General features: G+C 36.1%; 1 protein-coding gene across 3 annotated transcripts in view; it reads right to left on the minus strand.

Moving 5' to 3' along the window:
• Positions 1-26,789, minus strand: part of LOC123312405 (general transcriptional corepressor trfA) — a 55,488-nt gene that overhangs the window by 15,641 nt on the left and 13,058 nt on the right. For 2 of the 3 annotated variants that reach the window (XM_044896802.1, XR_006537621.1), the window contains exons 1-4: positions 13,538-13,564; positions 4,295-4,733; positions 2,431-2,727; positions 1,007-2,365 (exon numbers count right to left, since the gene is read on the minus strand). In XM_044896802.1, the coding sequence (XP_044752737.1) occupies positions 1,007-2,365; positions 2,431-2,727; positions 4,295-4,733; positions 13,538-13,549 (2,107 nt within the window). In that variant the 5' untranslated portion in view covers positions 13,550-13,564. Of the gene's footprint in view, positions 1-1,006; positions 2,366-2,430; positions 2,728-4,294; positions 4,734-13,537; positions 13,565-26,789 lie in introns of those variants that run through there. The other variant, XM_044896803.1, reaches the window with a different exon arrangement.

The raw sequence follows: 26,789 nt of genomic DNA on the forward strand, positions 1-26,789 counted from the left end.
TATATCTTTCAAACCAAGCCGATTCGGAAAAAATGATAAGGAAAAAAAGTGTTTCCTTTGGCCTTAGCAACCTCTGTTGAAATTTTTGTTCGAGTCAAAGACTCACTCTGTATAATTATAAAATTTCCTGCAAAACGGTATCGATTCATTTTCTACTACCACGAGAAAGAAAACGCATCATTATTGGGTTGGAAAGTTCAGATAGAAATCCGACAACTTCAACGCAATCTCGAAAAAAAATTTAATAACATCCTCTTTACAACCCCCTCCCCCTGTTCTTACGCAGAACGGTGCGAATTAGCTAGCAGACTTGTGTATTTATGAACCCCTCAGTGACACAAACATCCATTCGGGCCATTAGTTCAATTAGCGCAAAATCCTCGTGACGCACTTTACAGACCCCCTACAACTTCCCTGGAATTCTTGACCCAGTTTCCTCGTTCGCTATCTACAGGGGGTGTTCCTTTATTACACTTGTCATCTGCAGTTGAATAGTTCTATGAGCGAATAATGGATTATGTGGGGGATAAAAAAATTAATGACATGGACACTGCCAGGAAAGCATTATGCGGATTTGGAGATTCCGATGGAGAACTCAAAATGGTACAATAGCTTGCACTTGAATGGAAGTGATGGTCATGATAACCATAAACGGACGTTTTTTTAGTGTTGCGATTATGGGCAATAATTCTGGGTAAAGCGGCCTACAGACGAGCAACCTAGTTGACAACACGACGTGTTGACAACCAAGTTGAACGTCTGTGGACCGGTTGGTGGTTTATATTCCTTCAACCTCGTATGGTTTACAAGCTCGTTGACAACATAGTTCTCAACAAAGTTGCTCGTCTGTGGGCCGCTTAAGACGCCCACTAAAATTTTTCGGTTTAATTGGAAATTCATTCTTTCTGTTTTGCTTCTTCGAAAATGGAATAATTCTGTGGGATTACAGATTAGACGAGTGTTTTGCGATGGAATTCGGTCATGTACTATAAATGGATCAACTTACCCAAATGATCTGAATGAGTTTTCTTCTTCTCTTTGGCAGCAGGAACCGATCTCCTATTAGCTGCATGTTTGCCAACACCTTCCTTCCTTGGAAACTGAATCAAACTACCGAACTGCTGGTTATAATCCTTCCTTCTCCTAACCACACCGTCACTTCTTTCCCTCCTTTTCACAACAGTGTCCACTTCTTTCTCCTTGAATTCCTTCGTTCTGTCCTCCTTGCAGAACTTCTCCATTTCTTCTTCACTCTTTGGACTTAAGGTGGTATCTGACTTCATCTTCTTGATTTGGCACTCTATTTCCTCTAACTGCCTGTTAGAATCACGTTTCAACTCGTTTATTTCGGACTCTACCTCCATTTTTTCATAATCTCTGATTTTCCCTTTCTTTTCAGTCAATCCAGTCGCTGTGGGTGCCATCTTGGTCTTCAGATCTGCGTTGTCTTTGATGCCCTCCAAAATTTTGTTATCCTGTACGACAGTCGTCATGGTGGCTTGTACGATTTCAGAGTCTTGAAGGATAACTGGTGGAGTATTCTCTTTGCAATCTGATAGCCTGTTGAGGGTTTCTTCGATTATTTCCTCGAGCTTGAATTCCTGTGGTTTAGGCTCAAAATCGATGTATTCAGCCGGTTGCTCATCAGGAGTTTCATCCAGATGTTCCGAGATCGAAGCTTCTTTAAGTTCATTATCGATTGTCACCTCACTTTCTTCAGTGTGATTCTGGTTGACCGGTTGACATTTGGTGAATGGTTCTTCAGTATTTGGTTCGTACTGGTATGTGTTAGCTGTTGGTTCGAAGTCTAACAGTTCCGTGAGCTTTCCAATAGCTTCTTCGATCTCTTGAACAACTGCACGTTCCCAAGAAGGCTCGAAGCTTACCTTGAAGTCAAATTGAATGTCTTCTGGATCAGTGTTAGCGAAAAAACTAGTATTTTCTGAGGCTATACGACCGAATTCATCTTCAACTTCCCTTCCGAAATCTCCAACGATATTTTCTGAGGTTATATCCGGTAATTCCTGGCTGCTTGGCTGAGCTTCGTTGGATGCGTTCTTAATGTTAATTTCATTGAAGGCAGCACATTTATACGTTACTTCCTCCGCTTTTATGTTCAGTTGGACCTCAAACTTTTGAAAAGGTACTTTTTCAATGGTGTCTTCATCACTAACCTGGGTCGAGTTGTTGGAACTACTTTCTGAAAAATTCTGGTTTAAATTTTCACAGTCTAAATTGAGCACTGGTTTATCATAGAAGACTTTCTGAATGTTTTCAACGCTGTCCAATCGGTTGACGCTGTCAATCTTATCTATTTGAAATTCTTCCGTTTCTTCAATGTTATTATTGTTGATGTTGTTGATATCTGTGAATGAAGGAAAAGTAGTTGTTGAATTGGAAAACATTTTGTGCCTGTATGAATGGACTTACCATCACTCTTTTCAATAAACTGCGGCCTATTCTCCGTACCAACCAGCTCACACTCATAGTCGTCGTCAGTAAGATCAGTGTCGGAGGAAACCTTGATGGTATAGTCTAGGGCGTGGGCGAAGTGTTGGAACCCTGGATAATTCGGGTTTACAATACCCCTTCGCTGTATCACAGTTTTGTGACGTCTTTGTTTATTTAGATTGCTCTCGTCTGAGATTGATTCAGAGTCGGAGATGTCGAAATCTCTTTCTTCATCTTGGGGCGATGTATCCACGGAAGATGCGCTCTGATTTGCTTCTGAAAATTGTATAAAGAGGAATGTTTATGATAAAATGATTTTCAATTATCACCAAATGAGAACATAATTGAAATCGTAGTTGCAGTAGGCTTCATTTTGAACAAAAAATTCACATCATTTTCTTGTTCATATGAGTTACATGAATTTACTTATTGGCTCATAACAACTCTGCTAGACTTTTTGTTCTCTTCAAATTATTCCTTTTGATTTTCCACCCTACTCCAGATTATACAAATGGTTTAATCTTTTCCGCAAGCTATACAAGCTACAAATCAGCAAAGGAAGAAAAAATACGATAGCAAGAGGTTCAAGCTTTGATTAGACAGCAACTGATTCATCGTAATATACCAAAACATGGACAGGTTATGGTAGTAGTTAAAGGAGAGTAAGAGAGGCGAAAAAACAATTTAAAACTATAGAATTATAGAAGTTAACTATCCCTACACTAACAGCCTATAAAGATCATCTTTATAGACAACGATTTCTGGAGAAAAGTTTCAATTTTGGACACCTCATTTCAGAACGGTGCATATTTAACACCATGCCTATTCAGACAGACTTTGGTTAGACTCAATTTATGAATGCTTAATTGTGAGTTTGTGCAGAGTAACAGATGTGAATTTCTCAGGTATTCGTTTTTAGTAACTTTGCATAAACTCACCATAAGAAGCTTAAGATGATTAAACGAAACACCAGTGTGGTAAAGTTAGGGTACCCATGTCTTGTTATTAACACATATTCGAAGGAATATGCCAATAAATCACTTAATAAAAAAACGACATTTTACTCCGAAAGTTTCAGTTCAAATTTTTGATTTTTCTGAGATCAGCGTTTCATCAAATTATTTCATATATACTCTCTCGTTACTGTTAAATTAGGAACACATATTGTTACCAGGAATAATATATCCGAAATTCCAAAATACGGAACCGGATGATGGCAAAGCCTCTGAATTACTTCAGTGAGTTATGTGGGTCCTCGAACTATAACATCGTACGTTCCAGAAATGCCTAGGGCATTTCGATCCCCACATATGATGTCACACTAATAATATCCATGCTATAACCAGCCCTAATATTCCATTTCCTGGGAAACGTGTTTCCAAGTTTCCGCAGGAGGCGCTTCGTACTCAAATGCACATTCTTGGTTCTATTTCCTTTTATTGGAAGCATTCGAAGAGGCCACCATGTGTTGAAATTTCAGAAATTTATTTCTGTATGAATTTTCTGGTTTACGTGTTCTGATATTAAAATATACTGATATATTTCTCCGGAGAGCAAATACAGTAGTTCATATGCTCACCATACAGATTCCTCCTCTTAAATGATTAGAATTTAATGATGAAATGGTACAAGAATAAATTACCAATGTACCTCCCACATTTTCGTCTTGAATGGACTGGTCTACTCAATCAATTCAATAAGGAAATGCAATAACAAATTAGTCTTAGCCTAAGTATGTGTTGTACCTATACTTGTCTGCTAAACTTGCCCCAAGTCCCTAGTCTTTTTCTTGGCACTACAATGTTTCATATTGAAGCCTAAGATGATCATTTCTGGTACTCACCTTCGTAATCGAAAAAGCTATCATCTGGCGAAGACTCCGAGTAGACAGAAGTAGTTTTGCCCCTCCTCGCTTGGTTGGTGTTTCTCAGAGAAGCAGCCAGCGTGTTGTTGATATTCGTGTACTGATTCCTCTGCTGATTGTTCGCGTTGTTGCTGAGCTCTAGCTGCTTCTCCCGTGCAGATTTGGACCATTGCACCTTGACTGCCTCGTTGTGAACGTTGTTCAGGGTGTGGAAACTATGGATGTTGTTCGTTGTCAGATCAGTCGTAGTTTCAGCATTGCGGTTCGAGTTTTCGAATGTGAGGTTAGAATTTGTTGTTAGGTTCGAGGTTATGTTGCTATTATGCAAGGTGTTGATCCTCTTCGGTGAGTTGAGTACATCGTTGACGTTATGGATGGATATGGGTCCATCTGAGGACTTCAGACGCATTATCGGTTCCTGAAAAGGCAAGAGAAAATATTTTCAGGGTACAATTTCTCTCAGAAGATTGAATCATCAGTTATTTACATGAAAATTTGAAATATTATGCTTTTTATTCGACGATTGGTTTGAAGTTTGAAGGAGTTAATACTTTCGGCATATTTGGCGCATAAGGTTTTTTGAAACGTACCTACTTTAGCTATCATCCCCATCTTTTTGGGAATTTTCAGAAGTAAATGGAAAGCCCTTGTATCTTTCCGACTTCTACATTTATGAGCCTAATTATTCCATGCGAACAGAATCGATTTTTTCCCAAGCCACCCGACCGAAATTGTATTATAAAGAGGAATGTTTATGATAAAATGATTTTCAATTATCACCAAATGAGAACATAATTGAAATCGTGAATAATTTTTGCAGTAGGCTTTATTTTGAACAAAAAAATTCACATCATTTTCTTGTTCATATGAGTTACATGAATTTACTTATTGGCTCATAACAACTCTGCTAGACTTTTTGTTCTCTTCCATAAGAACTGGCCTGAATGAGAAAGAGAGGTATCATGCGAATCATGTAACAAACCCAGTGGAATGGAGAATTTTGAATTTTTTGCATTGGTTCATTATTCATGAAAAGTCTGCTGGGTCAAACTATTCCTTTTGATTTTCCACCCTACTCCAGATTATACAAATGGTTTCATCTTTTCCGCAAGCTATACAAGCTACAAATCAGCAAAGGAAGAAAAAATACGATAGCAAGAGGTTCAAGCTTTGATTAGACAGCAACTGATTCATCGTAATATACCAAAACATGGACAGGTTATGGTAGTAGTTAAAGGAGAGTAAGAGAGGCGAAAAAACAATTTAAAACTATAGAATTATAGAAGTTAACTATCCCTACACTAACAGCCTATAAAGATCATCTTTATAGACAACGATTTCTGGAGAAAAGTTTCAATTTTGGACACTTCATTTCAGAACGGTGCATATTTAACACCATGTCTATTCAGGGAAGACTTAGGTTAGACTCAATTCATGAATGCTTAATTGTGAGTTTATGCAGAGTAACAGATGCCAATTTCTCAGGTATTAGTTTTTAGTAACTCTGCATAAACTCACCATAAGAAGCTTAAGATGATTAAACGAAACACCAGTGTGGTAATGTTAGGGTACAGGTACACATACCTAGTTTGAAAATTTGAAATATTATGCTTTTTATTCGACGATTGGTTTGAAGTTTGAAGGAGTTAATACTTTCGGCATATTTGGCGCATAAGGTTTTTTGAAACGTAGGGGAGAGTTCCTTTGAATTGGACAGCCCATGAACCGGACGCTAAAGTTTTTTACTTCACTCGATAGTAATTTAGCATCCTTTAAGTAAATCCCATATTCCCAACAAGGCGCGAGCCACAGGGTCAGCAATTTTCCAAGAGATCTCCATCGATATTGCGAAAATGGAATTTACGTAAAGGATGCTAAATTACTATCGAGTGTAGTAGAAAACTGTAGCGTCCGGTTCATGGGCTGTCCAATTCAAAGGAACTCTTCCCTACTTTAGCTATCATCCCCATCTTTTTGGGAATTTTCAGAAGTAAATGGAAAGCCCTTGTATCTTTCCGACTTCTACATTTATGAGCCTAATTATTCCATGCGAACAGAATCGATTTTTTCCCAAGCCACCCGACCTCGGCAAACAGGAAACTCAGTAATTTGAATATCCAAGTAGCACCTCATAAACTTGCACCGGAATCTTGACTTTCTCATAGACCAGGAGTCCTATTAATTTTGCATCCTTGTCCCCTCCAAATCTCCGTCCGCACCATAACGTCGGAAGGATTTCGAAAACTAGTTATTTCGGCTGAGCCTGGATGGAATTCGGAAATAATTTCGGCCCTGTTTATTCAGACAGGAGTTCAAGACGAGTTTCAACAAGTTCTGATTATATTTCAGCGGCGCAAACATCCGTCCGATGGTTTGTTGGAATTACATGCCCCCATGTTTATTTATTTTATGTCGCGTACAAATTCCGGAACTCGATTTGGCAAGTCGTTTCGGTGGAGTTTGAGACCCAGTTGAAAATAACAAGTTTTAGTATGCTATTGAAGAGCCGTGTCAGATGGAGTGCTATTCAATATGACCTGCATTGTTTGAATTAGCGGAGGTGCAGGACTGAAAACAGGATGTTTGAGTATGAAAATTGCTTCCTCTGAGAAAAGGTGCTGCACGAAAGTGTTTTTGAGCACTCAGGTGTGAGGTCTTCTTGAACCAAAGATGAAAATTCAATGGAATTCTTGGATATCCAGCATACCATTACCATGCTGATTATTTTTGAGAAATTCTCACCGTAAATATTGGAAAAATTGGTTTTGGCCAAACTCATCAGAATTGTTGCACAATGACCCTAAAATTATACACAATTTCAGCCCAAAATAGAAATTTCGGATTCACTCGGGCTTGTCATATCAATAAATGGCGATGCCATGCAGCATGTAACGTACCTATACCTAAAATTAGCCTTGTATATTGGTTAATTTGTCAAGGACAGTCAAAATATTGAAAAAAAATACTAGCTACTAAAAGTAAAACGTTTCAAAATGTCAATGAGTTCTAAAAAGTGTCACTTTTTGTGTCAAAATTAGAAAAAATATATAATCTGACCAGTTTCACAAGCCGAAGTAACCGAAAACAATAAAGTAGAGATATCTTTCTTCATGTGAAAAAGCTTTGAATCTTTTCTGCTCTCATCATGAAAGTTGTATATCATGAAAATTTTGGCCAAAGCCATTTTTTCACGTTCAACCTTGTTTAGAATATGAGGCTCTCAGTTATTTATACATATCAAAGCGAAAGTATAACGGTACCTATGCCCAAATGACTTTTTTATTCTTGACATTCTCTAGACACCCAACGCAACAATGAAAGAGTATAGTATGTACCTTTTTTCCTACCATCTAATCTTCACAGTCCACTAAGCCTACACGAAGCTGGTGTAAAAACCCATTCAGCATCGAAAAAATAGAAAAGCCAGAACATTTTGAACAAATCAAAACATATTTTTGAATATCAATGATATAAGCAGAACCTACTTCTCAAAAACACCGACTACGAATAAAAAATGATAATTCCCATAAAAATTTGCTGTGAGACATTGTCGTTTAATCCCGAGCGACTGTATCAACTTTTCCAGGCCTTTCCTTCTCCCAAGATTATAATTTCCTAAGGGTCTAAGCCTCAATAAGAAAATCACCTTGAGAGAAAGCTCCAATTTATAAGCGATTAAAGAAGCTGTAAAAAGTTGATTGAGTCGTAAAACACTCCACAATTTGGTAGCGTGTCTAATTTATTGCAGGGATACGGTTTGTTGAATGAATACCTCAGAAGATGGTAGGAAGTTTTATGAGAAAAGGAAAATCCTTGCGAAGTCGATGAAATAGGCGTATGTAATTTATATGAAATTCATATGGATGCTGCTAGTAGTGATTTCTTATATAGTCTGTATATATTGTTAATTTTTGACAACATTCAAAGGAGGAAACTGAGGACCAAAAATATGGTCCTTTTACCTTGATAACAAAAAGTCTTCCTAATTTTTGTTTATATCTGAAAAAGTTCTTAACGATAGCATACCCTAAATCCAGTTGAAAAGTACAACTTCATGTCATTTTAAAGTTGCATTATTCAATGTTAAATGTACTATAAGTTGCAAAATGGCGTATGCACTGGTGTCAAATATATTTATTCGACACCAGCGCTTTAAATCAATAATTTGTCAAAAGCTTTCACATAAATCATCATATTAACATGTTTTTATTGAAAGCTGAAACATTCAACTTTCGATTCATCAGGAAAATCTCAGAATTTTTATTTTCATAATCAAGTGACCTAACTTGCTCCCTTTTCGTTGACAGAATCTTTGAGAGCATTTCATAAAAATCTCTTTTTTCTGAATATTGACACACTGTGTCTCGAATACGATAAGAAAGAAAAAAATTAAGTTTCCATGATTATGGAAATGAAAATAAAATTTTTTTCCTGATAAACCCATCCTGAAATTTCGAAGGTTAACTCTGAGTATATGAATCAAAGCTTAGTTTGGGAGTAGCAATTCTAAGCTGGATTTTCTTCCTATGAGTTTTCGATCGATGATGAATTTGGTGGGCATTTTTCTGCGTTTTGAAAAGGAATTCCTTAAATATTTTCTCTTCTGTTGGCTTGAGGTATAATATTTCTATTTCATTCTATATGTCATTTAATTTGTCGTATTATTATAATGGTTTCTTATTTATAGAGACAAAACCGAAAGATCAAATGACTTCAAATATCAATAATGGAAAGGAATTACGTTTCATATTATTGTGAAATTGTTTCATAATGAGATCATTTTCAATGATCATCAATGCTTTTTTGAAAGGGTGGGTATCTCTGAAATTTAATCAATTCCAGCCAATATTTTCAAAGTTGATGTAAAAATCTATTCAAGAAGAAGCTCTTAACTTGTGAAAAAACTAATACTAAGGGATGACCATTATCATCAAATGTCAATTGAGTTGATGTGAGCCATAACTTCCGCTTATATAGGTGGTCAGTATATGTGAGGCTTAATGTGCCTCGGAAGTAATTTGCCAATGTCAATTAAAGGCCCAAATATGACACCATGATATATTACCGCTATATTGTAAAAATGATATGGAGTCTGGATTAATGAACGTTTATGATGTCGCAGAATGTGAGGCTAACCACTAATTTTTTTTGGACTCGATTCTTGATTCCTCGATGAAATTAATATAAATTTTTTTTTGGAAATCATCCATTCTTTGAAGATGCAGCTCCTATAAGATGTTGACGAGTTGATGGTTTTTATTTTCTCAACGGATTATGAAACACTGAGTAAGAGCTGGGCATAATATGAGTACAAGTAATATGTTGAACTTCATTACTAGGGCTTGAAATTTTTTGCAAAATCAATACTTTTCTCGGAATGATTCAAAATTTAAGTGCCTAGCGTTAACCAATATTTATTGATATCGTCATTTGTTATTTTCAATTAAATGTAATGCGAAGTAGTGGCACACAGACAGAATGATATAATGGGGGGGGGCACACATAAGTTATGAGAGGGGCACACATAAGGTATGAGGGGGCACACATAGCTGTATTTTCCATGAAAGTAGCTCCAGAAGCGTTTTTAAGGTCTTTGCATAGTAAAATCTGTTAGCTTGTGGGGCGTTTCGAATCACAATTTCCGTCCTCCACATTGCCCTGAAAGAATCCAAGATTTCATTAATTACTTCAGAGATACACACAGCAGACGCAATAAATAACATGATTAAATGTTCATAATGTGCCCTATGGCTCGTTTCAAGCGCTTTTTTCGCCGCTAAAGCACGCAATTTATGGATGTAATGCACTCTAATGGCACTTAGGCACACGTACATATTTTCTTCAATAAATTAATTTCAGTTTCTCCGCTCTCAGGTTTCAAGTTGGGGGTTGTAAAATCATGGAGTAATGCCTATTTATAGATCCCATTACGGCGTTATGATCGAGGAGCATATTACATGCGGTTCAGAGCAATAAGGTTGTTTTAATGAAGTTCAGCATTAAATTTCGCGATTTTCATTGTAACAGGCGGCATTTCTGAATGATGGATCGTTTAGCGTATCTTGTTTTCGCAACTGGTTCAGAAGCTCACTTTGGGTAGGTAATTAGAAAGTGATTGAATAATTGATTTGTTTTGTATTCGGCTCACAATTCTTCAAAATATTTGAAAAATTAATCTGACTCTCTAATTTCGATCAATGGCTTAGTATATTTCTGAATGTCTATAGTTTTATAAATTTTCATACTACCTACTCCGACCAAATGGATGAAATTTCATATTTCTTCTTCAAATTTAGTGAATACGTTGGCATAAAATTAAAACCATACTTTTTCATGATATTCCTTAGATTTGGCAGGCAATAATTGGAGTTTTGCTTCTTCAGTTTGCTCTGGAGAATTCTCTACCAAATTTTGGTAAGAAAACGGCAGAGATTATTTTGTATGCAACTGAACAGTGAATTCTACCGAAAGTGCGTATGCAACGGTAAAGAATTCACGGCGCATGAATTCTCGAGTAAATTCTCTAGAGAATTCTCGGCTGTTGCAAACGGGTTTAAGGTTATACCAGGAACAGAATTATATGCTTCCATTTTTCACCTTCCCAAACTTTCACAAATGGTTTTCTTGCTTAATAAATTTATTTATTTATTCTGAATGTGCGACTGAAAGGAAAGACTGCCTCAACTCATATTTTACCCACCATTTGCACATATGTCTGGCTTTTGTTTTATCTCCCATCTGTCATTCAAGGAGTAGTATTTAGGTCAGCTTGCCTGAGGATGCATGTTGTATGATCATAAGGACATTTTTATTTTACCTTTTATAGTAGAGAAAATTCGCATCACACGAATCTTTTTATTTCAGCATTTTTAATTTGGGGAGAATGCTTCTAACCCAACATTACCAGAGGAGTAATAAACCAACGCGACAGTATATTGCAATTTTCGTGACCCTTCCAATAAACTTGGAGAACAGTGCAGAGGACAACCTCCTGATTAACAAAGAAATTAGAGCCCTCAAGTTCAGTGGGTCATCAAAGGAGATACCTATAGCAGATTTTTTGTTTGCCTCTCAAAATAATTGTTATTTTTTGGGACGCATTTACAAACATCTCTTGTGACACAAACCATTGAGTTTAATACTCAATGCACAAACTGAATTTTCCCAGGTAGTAAGTTGAACGAATATTTTCTGGTAGCAGTTTGAAATTTATCTTTGTCAATTGCTTCTGTAGCTTTCGATATTTTTCTTCAAAAGCATTTAGATATAATGGTGTGAACTTAATGTCCTGAGCAACATTTCCAGATGGCGTAATATAATTCCCAGTCTCATCTCATTCCGGAAGATTATCGGTAGCGGTGTGAAAATTTCCTCAATTTATGACGTGCCTTCAGGAGAATTTTTATAGTTAGCTGCTCCAGTAAGCAGCGATCTCAAAAGAGAGATCTCTTTTATCGTAAAGAGTGTGGGTAGAAGCGTAGTATGCATAAAATTTCGAGAATCCCCTTTTGTTTTGTTTATCTTCATCGCTTCCGCGTTTATGTTGCATTCCAGGTCAGCTAGGTGGGTGGACTTGAAAAATCGACGAGTCATCCATCCGTAAGCAGGCTACGGATTCTCCTGATGGAAAAATCGATATTTGTGCATGTCTATTTCAGACGCTTGAGGATAAGGTTTACCTACACAATAGAGTCTTACAATTATATTGTTGTTTTGTCGAGTGGGCGCCTGTCAATATAAACGCATCCAAACTTGATTGCATCACCAGGTATTACAGGCTTCACTTGCACATTGAAGAATTTTTATTTTACTGTAATTATTGTTTGGCCCCTACCAATAACTACAAAAATAGCATCGTCGTAGGTTAATTTTTTCTTCTTCGTAGTTAAATCGCAAGATTTTGTGGAATTATCAGAGGTGCACATGACAAAGGTACTTTTTTAATAAGAAGTTATGGAGAGTTCATAGAATGCTGAAATCTAAGAACAGATGAGAAAGACTTCTTCGCAACCCAATTCAAAAAAGATTCGGAAACTGCATGTATAGCCCTAAAACCATCCTGCAATTTATAAATCGGGCAATGATTAACCAGATGATTGGTTTCTTTCGGTTCCTTACATTCACAACTAGGGCTTTCAACTGAATTCCACCTGAAAAGCATACTATTGCAACGTCCGTGACCTTTTCTTATACGATTCAGAATACACCATATTTTCCTAGGAAGATCAAAACCAGGAACTCTATTCGAAGGATCAGTACCAAATTCTTTGTTGAAAATAGTGCACGAATTCCATTTAGATTGCCAAAGGTCTTTGTCCCCTATATTCGAATTAAGAAAAGAGTTGGACCATAAAGGTTTACGCGACTTTAGTTGTATTTTCTGGAATTTAGGATAGAATTGGAAACGAGTCGGGAAATTATTGACATTATTTTCAGTAATACATAACCGCAGTCTGTCTACGAATATGAGGTGGTGCAATGTTTGAAAGAACTGTTAACCATTGAATAGGTTAAGATCTAATAGTTCCAGTTATAGTTCTCATGGAGAGATTCAGCTGTGCGTCAATATTTTGCTCATGAGCACTCTTAACCCAAATGGGGCAACAATATTCAACAGCCAAAAAAACCAGAGCTAGGGCTGCCGTTCGAAGAGTAGCTGCATCAGCACCCCATAAAGTACCAGCTAGTTTATGAAGGATATTATTCCTAGTTTTTAACTTGAGACACAAATTTTCCAAATGGGGTTTGAAAATCAACGAGGAATCTAGCTTAACTCCTAGATATTTAGGATTGAAGTAATGTTCCAAAAAAGAATTACCGAGAACTACACTTAATTTTCTATATTTTTGATGATTATTCAAATGGAAACAAGAAACCTCGGTTTTATTTGGGTTAGGACGCAAATGCCACTTGAAAAAGTAATTCCTCAAAATTTCTGAATCTGTGGATAGATTATTCTTATTGCATCTAAAATCAGAATGACAGAATGCGAGGGCAATATCATCAGCGTAAATGAATTTTTCAGAAGAAGTCGTATGGATATCACACAGGTATAAAATTGAAAAGAAGGGGTCCTAAAACTGATCCTTGTGGAAAACCGTTATTCAAAGTTTTCAAATTACTTCTGTAGAAATGTCGATGCGGGAATAGATAAGGATATTATACACCCATTCATTCATTCTCTCTTTCATAAGATAAATGTATCATCTGTTTGCTACATACCAAATTCCCCATTTCGAAAAGCAATCCAACGATTAGAAAAATACACTGATATCACTAGACAAATACCAAATACCCCATTCTCTGCGAGGCCACTCTCCTCAACTCGCGAAATTCCGCTTTAACCCCGTCTGTAGTGGTTGATCTCCACATCGCAACTCCAAAACTGAACCAATCTACCCCAGAATCGCGTGCTTTGTTATTTCATTGGAAAAGACCAACGGCGCCATCCATACCGTCCCATTTTTCAGGCAATGTGGCGACTGACGCCCACCCAATTGTCTCGGGGTCGAAGACAAATTAAACGTAAAGTCCATTACTGGGGCGAAAAGTGCTGGACTGATGGCTTCAGTCGACATCGACCCATCTGAGGTTTTTCGCGGAAGCGTTCGAATAATTTCGAATATTTATGAAGGTGGAAAGTGCGATGGGGGGACTGAAGGGGCGGAAGTTATGTCTGGAATATTAAGGTCGGAATAGGGGAAAGATTTTCCTTGGGAGGTTGTTTTGTTTGATGTATCCTAAATCTTGGCAACCGTGTTTGCGAACTTTCCAACGAGAGTTGCCAAATCTTTACGGATCGAATAATATTGTGCATGATAAATATGCACTTTTGGAAGGGGTGGGTTTTTAATCGAATGTTTGCGTTCCGCTCATTTGACTGTGTGAATTGTGGGTTTGTAACTCGACACAAAGTTTTCCTATATATTACAACGATGTTCGCTGTTACTAACCCTCCCATATAAATATGGTTATGTGCTCTACTTTAGTTCGTTTGGCATAACTGATACTTGCCTGTATGAAGCTTTTTCAGGTGGACGTACACATATCATCATTTCGATGATGATTAAACGAAGTATTTTTCTCTCAATTTCTTTTTTCACGACTAACAACTAAAGTGAGTTGAATATTGTCCTTATGGAATTTGGAAGGTTCTTTAAAGTTACGCTTAAGCTCACTTAGCTCACACTACTCTAACAATTTGTGGTTATGTTTCGGATTTGATGAAACTATCAAGTAAGGGTAGGTATCCGATTTTGTAAGAACCTGCCTGGAAGTTTTCCTAACAAACTATAGGGACAACAAAAAAGGTAGCTTGGGTGGGTAGCAGAAAATGGTTAGGCAATAGAAACTGCAAATATGCTGATAACCCCAAGAGCTATTCAGAGGTTTATTCGATAATTTTAGAGAATACATATAATTATAGGAGGGAAAGGAAGGCCATCCAAACCTAGCAAACATCTTGATCTATAGATCTCTTATGCACTCCGCTGTTTAGCATTGAGGCAGAAAAATCTCAATAAAGATCCTGGGTGCTTCATACATCACTCGATCTGGTTTCTGAAGCCACTTGCTGAGGCGCGTAGTCTTTTTTGATGGTCAGTCTCAGAATAGCAAAGGTGTTTAGCTCTTTCAATAGCTTCCCTTCCTATGTTGGGCAGGTGACAATTCACCCAGACCATATTGCCTAAGTGAAAGAAACCTTTTCGTCGAAAAGGAGGGGAATAACTTGACCTGTCTTTGTCTTTTGAGCAACTACCAGAAAACAAGCTTTCTGTTTTGTTCTAATTTCTTGACCATTGACAGCTTGATGACTGTCTGGAAGAATGCCAAATGATTCTGGCCCAGTGGAGATAGTTGTCCCTCCTTCTGTGGCCAGCTGATCTGCCATCTCATCTCCCTGCAGTCCAGAATGATCATGTACCCAGGAAAGACCCAATTTTTAAGTCCGAATGAGTTTATGGCGAGAGTTTCCGTCAGGAACTAGATTTGGAGATTAGGAAGAGAAGATTTTTGTTAAACTCAACCCTGTTCGAGATGATCGCAATTTATTTCTTCACTTAAACTCTTTTTTATTTTCGCTTTTTCCTGTTGCTCTTTTATGGTCTTATATATATTCTTTACTTAGATTCAGATCGAGAAACAGTTTGGTCTATCTTGCGCTTGTATCCAGGAGCAAGGGTGTTATCATCTTTCCCAAACGACTGCAATTCTTAAAATTCGGCGTCCACACTAAAACCGAAACATTGATGAAGAATTCGTGGTTGAATTCAATTAAGCCAAAAGAAAATAAGAAATATTCATGATGTTACTATTCACATATTTCAGTGAACATCCAAGGCCTAAATTTTTCGCCTGAATTCAAGAACAATCCATCCATCCCTAACGGAATTCAACTTTATACGGATCTCCGATAAATTCATCCCCTTCCCCGACCAACAACGCAATGCAATTTCGACGAGGCAGCTCATATTCCTTGTCATACACGCCCATATATGATTGATGGCAGATTCAATCTACATTTCAGGACTGACACAACATACCCTGCCACTGATTCAATCCAATTCCGTACCACAGTTATCCTATCGATTTTCCATTTCGAACCTCAAGATTATTAGGATTCAGAACTGGTTGCTTGAACATTCGCCTTGGCTACAGCCTTACATATGTTTTCTACATGCGTGCTCTGTCACATGCTACCCCCAGCAGATTGTGGGGTGTTTCGCCATATGTTCCGTGCGAAATTTCTATTTCTTGACACCCACGTTGTCTCATGCTCGTCTTTTGTGTTCGATGTTTATTCCAGTTGTGGAATTTGTCAGTTTATATTGGATTCTCTAGTGGCGTTTGAGTCCGTATGTTATTAAAGGCGCAGGCTGAGGAATGTATCGATGTTACCCTGCGGCAGTTCAAAATTATCCTCAACATGAAATCTGCTTAGTCTGCAGATTATAGCATGAACTAATATCACATTCTCCTCATTTTCTGCAACTGCAACAATATCGAGAAACACAATATCAAACATCTTAAGTGCTTGAGCAAATTTGAATTAATTATGAGAAGACTTCAGAGCATCACAAGTCGAAGTACTACGACAGGGTGGGCAAAATTTGTTGTCTACTGAAGGGATCTCGAGAACTATAGCAGCTAGAAGAAAACTGAACACATTCTCTAGCTCTTTTTTCTTGACTTATCCAAAACTGAAATCAGATCCAGCCTTTTTTTTGAGTTATGAACGAAAATTGAGAATTTGCCATTTTCAATGAAGCTGAATAACTCGTTTATTTGAACTCTTATTCGAAATCCGTTGTTACATTCTACAGGCACTTCAAATATAATATCAACTATAGTCGAAAGTTCTTTCATCTTGCTGCAATTTTTTTGCTGATTTCAAAAAATGTATCATATGCCGCTATTCACGTGTATACAACTTAAGAAAAAAAAATTAATACTTTTTCCTGCTTTTCGATTCTTTGTTGAATTATTAGTTGGCTGGCTTACCATAGCAACCGTTGAATATGCATTATCTTTTGTGAACCTGAGGCTCTATGATTGAAACCACGGTTTGCTGAATAAATATTTCGATGATTAATTTGTCATCGTTTGTTCTCGCGATGTTTAGCATGCTTATTTAACAATTCGAACATTACCGTTGACAGAAGTACCTATTTTTCATCATTCTACTTTTGTAAAATTATAACAGTTAACTATCGTATTTTATTTATATAACTGACTCTTTGAGTTTCCTTCATAAATAAAAAATCGATAATTGCATAAATTTTCTTCTTCAATAATCAGGCGAAAGTCTTTCACTCTTCAAAGAATATCGATATCGATATATAAAAGAAGATAATTATTCGACAGTCGGTGATTCCTATCACAGAAGATTGTATGAGGAGTTCACGAACCATAATGCATTTTCAACGGTCGCTATGGTTACGCCAGCCTATTGAAAATTCATCAGTGAATCGAAAAGCAGAAAAAAGTATTTAGAATTTATTTTTGAAATCAGCAAAAAATTGCAGCAAGATGAAAGAACTTTCAACTATATTTCACGTTTGAAAAATCAGAGATTTCTGTCATATCCCGAAAATGGCTGCATCAAAAAATTTAATATCATATTCGAATTCCTCATGAATAAAAAAAATAAGAGAATAAGAAAAAGTGCCTGTAGAATGTTACAACAGATTTCGAATACGAGTTTAAATAAGCGAGTTATTCAGTTTTATTGAAAATGACAAATTCTCAATTTTCGTTCATAACTCAAAATCTATGAACGTTAGGCTGGATCTGATTTCAGTTTTGGAGTAGTCAAGAAAAAAGAGCTCGAGAATGTGTTATCAGTTTTCTTCTAGCCTCTATAGTTCTCGAGATTCCTTCGGTAGACAACGAATTTGGCCCATCCTATACAAGTACAGAATATGGACCTTCAACTCCGTTTCTTCAAATTACATGCCTAATAATTTATCACATTCTTGGATATGGTACCTCAAGATATTATTCAATGTTCGTTTTGCAAAAATCTCGAAATTATGTGAATTTGGGCATTCAGAATTTAATAACTATCTGATGTATGGCATTTAGAATTTAATAATTATCTGATGTGAAACACAATTTTGTAGAATAATCTTCCTGTTCGATTTATAATCCTCGAAACTGAATGAAATTCGTCCCATACTCAGACAATCACATTAGTTAAACTGTTCTCAAATTCAATTATATCCAGTAAACGAATTCCACTTCTGGCCTGCATGACGCTGATAGGAGTTTACCGCGTTGTGTTAATTTTTTAATTCAATGAATGCATTTGAGGGATGAGAACTTCCAGACTTGCGTGGAAACGCCGCCCAATTGGCTGTTGTTCCACTGATTATATTCGGCTTTTTCGCTTTTAAACAGGATTAAGTGCACCAGACCGACCGATATCAGGGTTTTATGCATTTGTTGTCGAGTCAGCATAATTGGATTAATTCTTCGCGAACATTGCGAACAGGGAATAAAATGAGGGTTATCGAATTTGGGGACTAATTCGGAAGTCAACGCTGCTCAATTAAGGAACGCCATCAATATAATTGGAAAACGTTCCAAATTTCCACAATATCTACATCGTTTTCCCTGTATGTTGATACATCTATCCCTCTAGGAATATACGTACAGGGTGGGCAAAATTCGTTGTCTACTGAGGGGATCTCAAGAACTATAGCAGCTAGAAGAAAACGGATGACACATTCTCTAGCCCTTTTTTATGATTAATGCAAATATGAAAACAGAATCGGCCTATCATTTTTAGATTTCAAGTTATAAAAAAAAATTGTGATTTTGACGATTCCGAAAAGTTCTCATAACTTTTTTGTCTTTGAAGTTACAGATCTGAAACTTGAACCTTCTTAGGCACTTTCATACGTAGAATCTACTTATAAAAGATTTCTTTCCAATTCAAAAATAAAAAAAAAGAGAGTTCAGCTAATGATTCGAAATGAAAAAATATTTTGTGCTCGTCAGTGCTACGTGAAAAAGTGCCTGTGGAAGGTTCAAGTTTCAGATTTGTAACTTTGAAGACAAAAAGTTATGAGAACTTTACGAAATTGTCAAACTCAAAAACGAAGCAACGTAGGAGGCTGCGATTTTCAACATTCTTCCTTTCTCTGAAAAAAAGCTCGGAAATGTCTCATCTGTTTTTTCTAGCTGTCATAGATCTAGAGAATTGCAGAGAATAAATATGCAGAGAATAAATATAACAAATTCATATGCAGGGGATCTCAACGAAAACACATACCCATAATATTTAGTTATACATGGTGAGTCTTTGACACGTACTAATATTTGAACAGTTGATTCTTGAGACACTTTTTTCCTTTACCATTTTTTCCGAATCGTTTCGGTTTAAAAGATACAGGTTGTTGAAAAACCATAAAAAATATAATGAAAATAAAAAACGTTGAAATTATAATTTTTTGTTGTAACGTTTCGGAGTTGACATTAATTGTCGAAGAAAAGCTACAATTCAGAAGATTTTCGAAAATTGATTTTTCGTCTGATGAAGGAGTCTGATATAGACTCCGAAACTTTACAACAAAAAACTATAATTTGAACGTTATTTATTTTCAGTTCATTGTCATACAACAATTTTTTCTAGTTAATTTGCTCCTGACAAATCAGTGCAAGAATTTACGCAGGAGCAAATCGTTTAATAAATTCATTTTTAATTGATTTTGTTTCAGAGATTGGGAGTGAAAACCCTAAAAAGTTTATTAAGAATTGAAATTATTCGTTGTAAGATGTTTTTACAAAAAAAAGCGATATTTCCTTATCTTACAATGCCGTATAAATACGAGTATACTTATACTCGAAAAATGTTCGGAAAGCTGGTGAACTGAAGTGAGTTGATGTGACAACATCAAGTTAAAAAAACCAACATGAATGGAACGATGTTTGTTATATCATTTGTTTCAGTGAAATTGAGACAATTTTCTGCTTCTCCGTCGTTTCTCGTATTGCTTTCCATACATTTTTTCATAAGGTATTCTCAGGGAGGTAATATCCAACTCCCGTTTCATTCGAAAGCAAACAGAAAGGCGAGACTTCTGAATCGATCGAACGCTTGTTTGTTTGTATAAACCCCTGAACGACGAAAGTATATTTTCAAGCTTTTTCCCATTCTGGTCGCAATAAAGTAATAAAGGCAGCCGCGGTATTTACAGAAAAATGAAACTTCCACATTTTCACAGGCGAATAGTTATAAATTCGGTTATTTTTCGAGTTATAAGTTTCCCGTATCAAGAAGGCTGTTTCGGAGGCGGGTCACGTAGTTGTAGCCCCCGCATAGGCGATATAATTTTGACGGGGTTAGTTCAGTGTTCAGTGACGGATTAGCGTCGAAAACGCGGGTGTAAGAACAAACCATCAATTTATGTCTACCAATTTTGATAACCTTCTCTGGCCCGATTTGGAACTTCTTGGAAATTGGATTTATCGTTGTGTCCGATGTGTGAGGGGATCCAGAATATCCAGATCAAATGGAAAATTCAGAAGGAAAATCTTTTGAAAATAGGTCGAAAATGTGGCATCAATTTTCCCTAGTTCTTACGGTTACAAAGCCATTCAATCCTATGGAATTTTGTCTACCTGGCAGCAACCAATTGCGAGTACTACAGCAATTTTTTATAATTACGTAATTTTAATCGATTGTTTCTTAAGCTTTGAGAATTTCAATGGGTAAAAGATGCTATACAGGGTGAGTCTTCGACTTATACAAAAACTTCAACAATAGATTCTTGTGGTGAAAATAAACACTTTTTTCCCTTGCCAATTTTTCCGAATCGGCTCAGTTTGAAAGATATAGGCTGTTGAAAAACCATCGGCTCAGTTTGAAAGATATAGGCTGTTGAAAAACCATAAAACTATAATTTTTAGTGTTATCTCAAAAAGGTTTTAGCGAATGAAATGAACTTCGGGATATAGTTTTTCATTTATTTGATGAATCTTTTTTGAACACAAGATATCACCCTCGTCTTCCAGTTTTCTTATTATGACCATTATGTACCATCAAAATACCAAAAATTCAAACAACCCAACTCTTGAAACTAAGTTTGAAGCTATCCAATAAATATTTGAACGTTTTGTTAAATAAAAGTATTCATCATATTTTCTCGTATAATGCGCCGTTTTCGAGTAATCTGATGTTCAAAAATGAGAAAATATCTGTAGGTATAATTTAAAAAATTGTGGACTTTAACCCAATGCAACTCTTTCACAGATGTGTAGTATCACAGATTCAGCTAGTTATTCTGAAGGCAATTTTGTTTTTTCAGGGGTGGCACAACTCATTATGAAAACTTAAAATGGCTATATTTTTTCATTAGAAGCGAAGCAGAAAAAATGGTATAAAAAAGAAGTGCTTCTTTTGAGCTCAAAAATCTACTTTTAAAATATTTGTTCCAGTCAAAGACTCAGCCTGTTTTTACAAAAGTAGAAATTTTTGATCTGGTTCTTCTTTTACGTTTCTTCACTTAAAAATGAGGAGAAATTGAAGAAAAACGCCATTTCGCTTTATAATTTTGGTGTTTTTATTCCGATTTTCATTCAAATGCTCCGCATTCAATGTCCAAAAATGGGAAGGGACAGAGCTCAAGTCTTAATTATATGCCAACTTTATTCGTAAAAATTTCAATTTATGTTAGCATAATCGTTGATCACCCTCAGCATTAACACGAACAATTTTGTCCTTGACTTTATGAATATTATTCAAGGCGATGCGGAATCACATGATCTTGACCAATTAACGTCTTAAAAAGTCCAGTAAATTTTGTACCCGATGTAATGAAATAAGGAGCAAATTATAGAATTTTTTAGTGAAAGCAGAATGGTGAATAAGATTTACATTTCTTTTTTCTGTTAGATAGCGAAAATTATTAATGAAAAGATGAAATATCGACAGAGATGTGACGTTGGAAGAAGTCTGTAATTCCTGGAACTAATTTTAAATGTACCACAAGTTCAGCAATCTATAAATCATTACATGCTCACCCTAATTACCTCCATCCTTCCGGAGAAGATCTCCGCAAGAACCTCAATTTCCCGAATCGATAGAACTTGTAAGCGTCCAGATAAGGATACATAAGAAGCCGAGCAATTAGATTCATTAACCCAGTTCACATGGTAACTTTAGCGTACCCTCCAGCCCCAAACTTCTATTCCTTAATGCGATACGAAAGTGGAACTCCCGAAAATGTCGCACGTACACGATTCACTACGCCCCAGTCTGAGAAACTGCCGTCGATAAAAATTAATTTCGTTCAGTTGGCCAAACTGCACCGGACCCAGTTTCCTAATGTATTGATAACGGCCCTCCTAATTGCCGTTACGAACGGATATGGCTTTAATTTGGGTCGATAGAATGCGAAATGGTTTCGTTCGCGACATCCGGAATTGAGGAATTAGGGGATGTTTATGTCCCGTGCATGTACAACGACGATTAGCAAGTCGTCTGCCCGTTTTCCACGTCGATATCGTCTTCGGTCTCAGCGGAATTAATGTCGGGGTGTGCTGGTGGACTCTAACCGAGTTTTTAACTATGAAATATGATGTAATATCAATTCTTCAACAAGCCTGGAATAACATTAAATTTGTCCATTTTTCAGCTCAACTATTTCCAAATAGAGTTGATAAAATCTGCTTCAATTTCCTCCCGGTTTCACAAAGCTTGATCGGGGAATCAACGCTTGATTTACAGATAAACGTCAATTTGTTTCCAATCGTTAATAGTTGGGGAGCCGAAGAGGGAAATTCGGGATTTACTCGAGCGTGTCAGATTAATATAAGGGGATATACCTTGGACGCTGTAGAGTACCTCTACCAAAAATTAGACCGGTATATAGGGGGAATTGTCTAGGACAGCCTGTCAGAATAGTAAAAAACAAACGATCATTGTACATACTCGAGCGTCTCATATTAAGATATATGTGGTTAATTACATGTTGAAAAGTATATATTCTCTTAATCTGACAATTTAAGCGTGTCGAAAATGTGTGGGAGGTCGCCAAAGTTACAAAAAAAAAGCCACGTGTACATTCTCGAGCGCGGTGGCGTTTTTTCTCATTTTGAAGCTAATGATTCAAGAATAACGGAAAAAATATAATCTGACAGTTTTAGCAAGCCGAAACAATAAAAATTGGCCATAAGAGTCACAAAAATGAGTTTTTTTGAATTATCTCCTTCCCTGGGCTTCAAATCTTTTTCGCATTCATTATAAAAGTTGTAGAGCATAAGATTTTCTACAAATTTTGTCCCAAGCAATTTTTTCTACGTTTAAACGTTTTTGGGATATATGGCGATTAATGCGAGGTGTTTAGCGATACATGCTGAAGCGAAAATTCACTCGTTGGAAAATAGTACATTCTAAGGTTCAGTCACAGACAACACTGATATTTTCGTGACAAATTTCGAAATTGTCATCATAGTAATTCCCGATATAGCATCGTCGGCTACCCAACTATAATTCAGTCATCAGCATTCAGAATTATATTCTAGCTTCAAATTATAATCCATATACATCAATTCAATGATTCTCTATTGCTACTTTGTGAATATTTCCAGAAATGAAAAGGTTTCAGTGATCTTGTTTTGGAAATCGAGTGACTGTCGAATCGTTGATCGCGCAATCAAAGTTTTATTAAACTGGGGGTTAATTTTATATGGTTTTCTGCGTGTGACAGCCAATAATACATTGAATTTGTTTCGCTAAAACAATGAAATATTCAGATGGATCAAGATAGAGCTTGAAGTTGATTTAAAATCTCCATTCACCTATTTATGATACACTCATTGAGTGTTAATTGACATGTATCTAGAACACTTGATGATTTTCCTCCTCTTGTGACTTGTTTTTTTGTTAATTTGAGTTAAAGGACGTCTTTTTATCACTGCTCTTTATTGCTTCAATTCTATTGTTTTTCAGAAAAAAATTTCGCACCTAAGTATCCATGAAAGTTGACTGCATACATTATCGTCAGTTTTTCTTAATCTTTCTGTAAACATCTTGATATAATTATATAAAATGATTTTTTTGTAGCATGATTTTGGCAGGAAATTATTTGAAATAGAATATTTATATATCATTACCAAGATGGACGATTGATCTACCAAGAATAGCCTCTGCTCTATGAACTTTAGTTGAATTACCAATAATAGCTATTAGAATCTAATATTCTCCTTACTTTCGCCATTTTGCAACAAAAACATTCGTTAAAAATGAAATGATTTCGGATATAAAATATAATCATTGAAAATAGCTAGCCCATTCAAATTTTTTAATACATTTTCTTCAGTTTTTCCTAATATTTCTGTAAACATCTTGATATAATTATATAAAATGGTTTCTTGTAGCATGATAATGGAAGGAAATTATTCGAAATAAAATATTTTTATATCATAATCAAGATTGACGATTGATCTACCAATAATCGCCTCTGCTCTATGAACTTTAGTTGAATTAGCAATAATAGGTATTAGAATCTGAACGTATTCTCTGCACTTTCGCCATTTTGCAACAAACACATTCGTTAAAAACGAAATGTTTTCGGATATAAAATATATTCATTGAGAATAGCTAGCACATTCAAATTTTTTCCAAAAAAGAAACATTTTATGCAGAAGTATCATATGTCTTCACTCCTCTGATTCCAATTTCGAGAAAAAACTTTTGGATGAAATATCAATTAGATATATTCTCCTCTGACTTACCCATAATTAATGATCGATCTATCTTCCATCTTCTTATTCTTCTCATTCAAATTTCAAAGTTTTCAAATATAGTAGAGAGGTTAAATTGTATGTAATTTTTTTTGGAATATCCTAAAGCAGAACGCGAAAAACCTTCTTATTTTCCTTATGACTAATGTTATTTTGGAATCCATAAACTTCATTTAATGCATCAACAACTGCCCTAGTCACCAGTTTATTTTCCCGATAGATCGAAAGATCTTAGAGTGGAGAAGAAGACACTCTACACAATGTTTTATTAAAAAGTAAACAGCGCAGAGCAGCCAAACTTCAGCCTACAGAAAGCGTAATCAGATTAAAGCATTGGGTTTCACCGTTAACTTTCTGAGGCTGCTGAACTTTATCTGGAGGCATGATGACGGCAGCCACATGTCTGTAATTTAATTACGGAAGGTGGTTCTTTGTCAGACAGTTCTTCATTGCTTTCCTTTGTTCCTCGTGTATTGGCTGTTTGTTTTATTCACGTGGAGTGAATTCTAGATCCATCCGCCAGGTGAAATAATACCTTTCCTATTCCACTTCATGAAAGGAAAACAATATCAAAAACACGAAAATTCAATTTCGTTTCATCACATGATCGCTCGTTATATTTTCCTTCAGCCCTTTTAACATCCTTCATGAATTGCTTTTGCCCAAGTTTCCTCACAGAAATTAAGCTTTATGATTGAGAAATAATTTCGTTCCTGACATACGTTGTTGAATAAAATAATATCAGGATAACAGCTTATAAATCCTTTTCAATTTTTTATTTCTACCTGCGAAGGAATCCTAGAATGAGAGATATATGCCTTCAATATCTTTTATCAATTAAATTCTGTTGTGTTCATTCCATACTGATTTGAATTGTATCATAAATACTTCATAACTCAACTGAACCCCTTTGAACAGATTGATATCATATTGTCAATTATCTGAATAATATTTTGACCATTGAATTGCTCTCACCAGTGCTGCAGTACTGTGATGGTCGAAGTGACATTAATCTACTTTGTAACTTGCATTGATGAGAGTGTAAGCCTTTGTCTCCAATATGAGGGAACCTAATCAGTTCGGAAACAGAGAAACCGAGGACAAGATCAATAATGCTGCATAATCTCACATATTCCTGAATACTAGCTCACATATTGCTAAATGTTCACCAGAAGATTGCTGCAGATATTTCTTATACTAGTTAATAGATTTAATTAGAGTTCGTCATTAAGATATAGAAAACACTGCACACATATTTCAGTGCTTTCGGATTGACTGATTTGATTAATTTAAGATTATGAAGCCAAATCCGGAAAAACAGTTAACGAAAAAACTATGGCAAAAAGAACCATCTTCCAGAATAAACAGAGTGTCGCAGAGTAGGTGTGATAAAATGATAGGGTAGTAAGGGAAGATAGTACATAGTACAAGTTTTTTACATACCTACTCTGTGACACACTGTATGTACAATCCAAAGCCTCTTCTGAATACGCAGTCAGAAAGGTGGTGTAAAGGTCAGGACAGTATCTAATTTTCAAACCCAGTGCTTCAACCCCAACTCTCGAAAGAACAGAGGTTGTCGCCCCATTACATCCCACCGAACAAATAAACCACATATCGAACGTATCACAAAGGCAATAAAATTCAATGAACCAAATCACTTTCCAATAAAACCACAGAAAGAAAACGATAATAGGTTTTTGCTCGGTAGGGGGGTCCTGAAGATCCCTTATCGGATTACTATAAAACAAGTGGGTTGGAAGGAATTGATGGATAGGAGAGTGACAGTTGGCTTGTGGATCTTTCGAGAATGTTATCGGAACGGTTGATATTCCATTCGGGATTCGACTCCTTCATCTTAATCGTCACTTGATTGATATAAATCAGTTAAAACCATGATTTCATCCTATACTCCATTCACTTTTATTTTAGCACTCGGTTGGGCATGGAAATTTAACACATTTCACTCTGTATAGTACGAAAATGTGGGGTTATGAAGCTTGTCAAAACATTTTTGGGTTTTAAATCAACGCTATGTTGCCCGTTCCACGTTAAAGTTTCTGTTATTACGTATTTCATCACATTGTCGAATCTCTTCGGAAAATATGTGACGAACATTATTGAAGTTTATACAAACTGATTGAAGGCATACCAAATCCAGTTATTTGCAAATATAAGAGATCAGTATACATAATATGCACTAGCTTGAGGAGAGTTAAAGTTC

Source organism: Coccinella septempunctata, chromosome 4 (assembly GCF_907165205.1).
Source record: "Coccinella septempunctata chromosome 4, icCocSept1.1, whole genome shotgun sequence".
In the NCBI taxonomy this organism is placed as follows: domain Eukaryota; kingdom Metazoa; phylum Arthropoda; class Insecta; order Coleoptera; family Coccinellidae; genus Coccinella; species Coccinella septempunctata.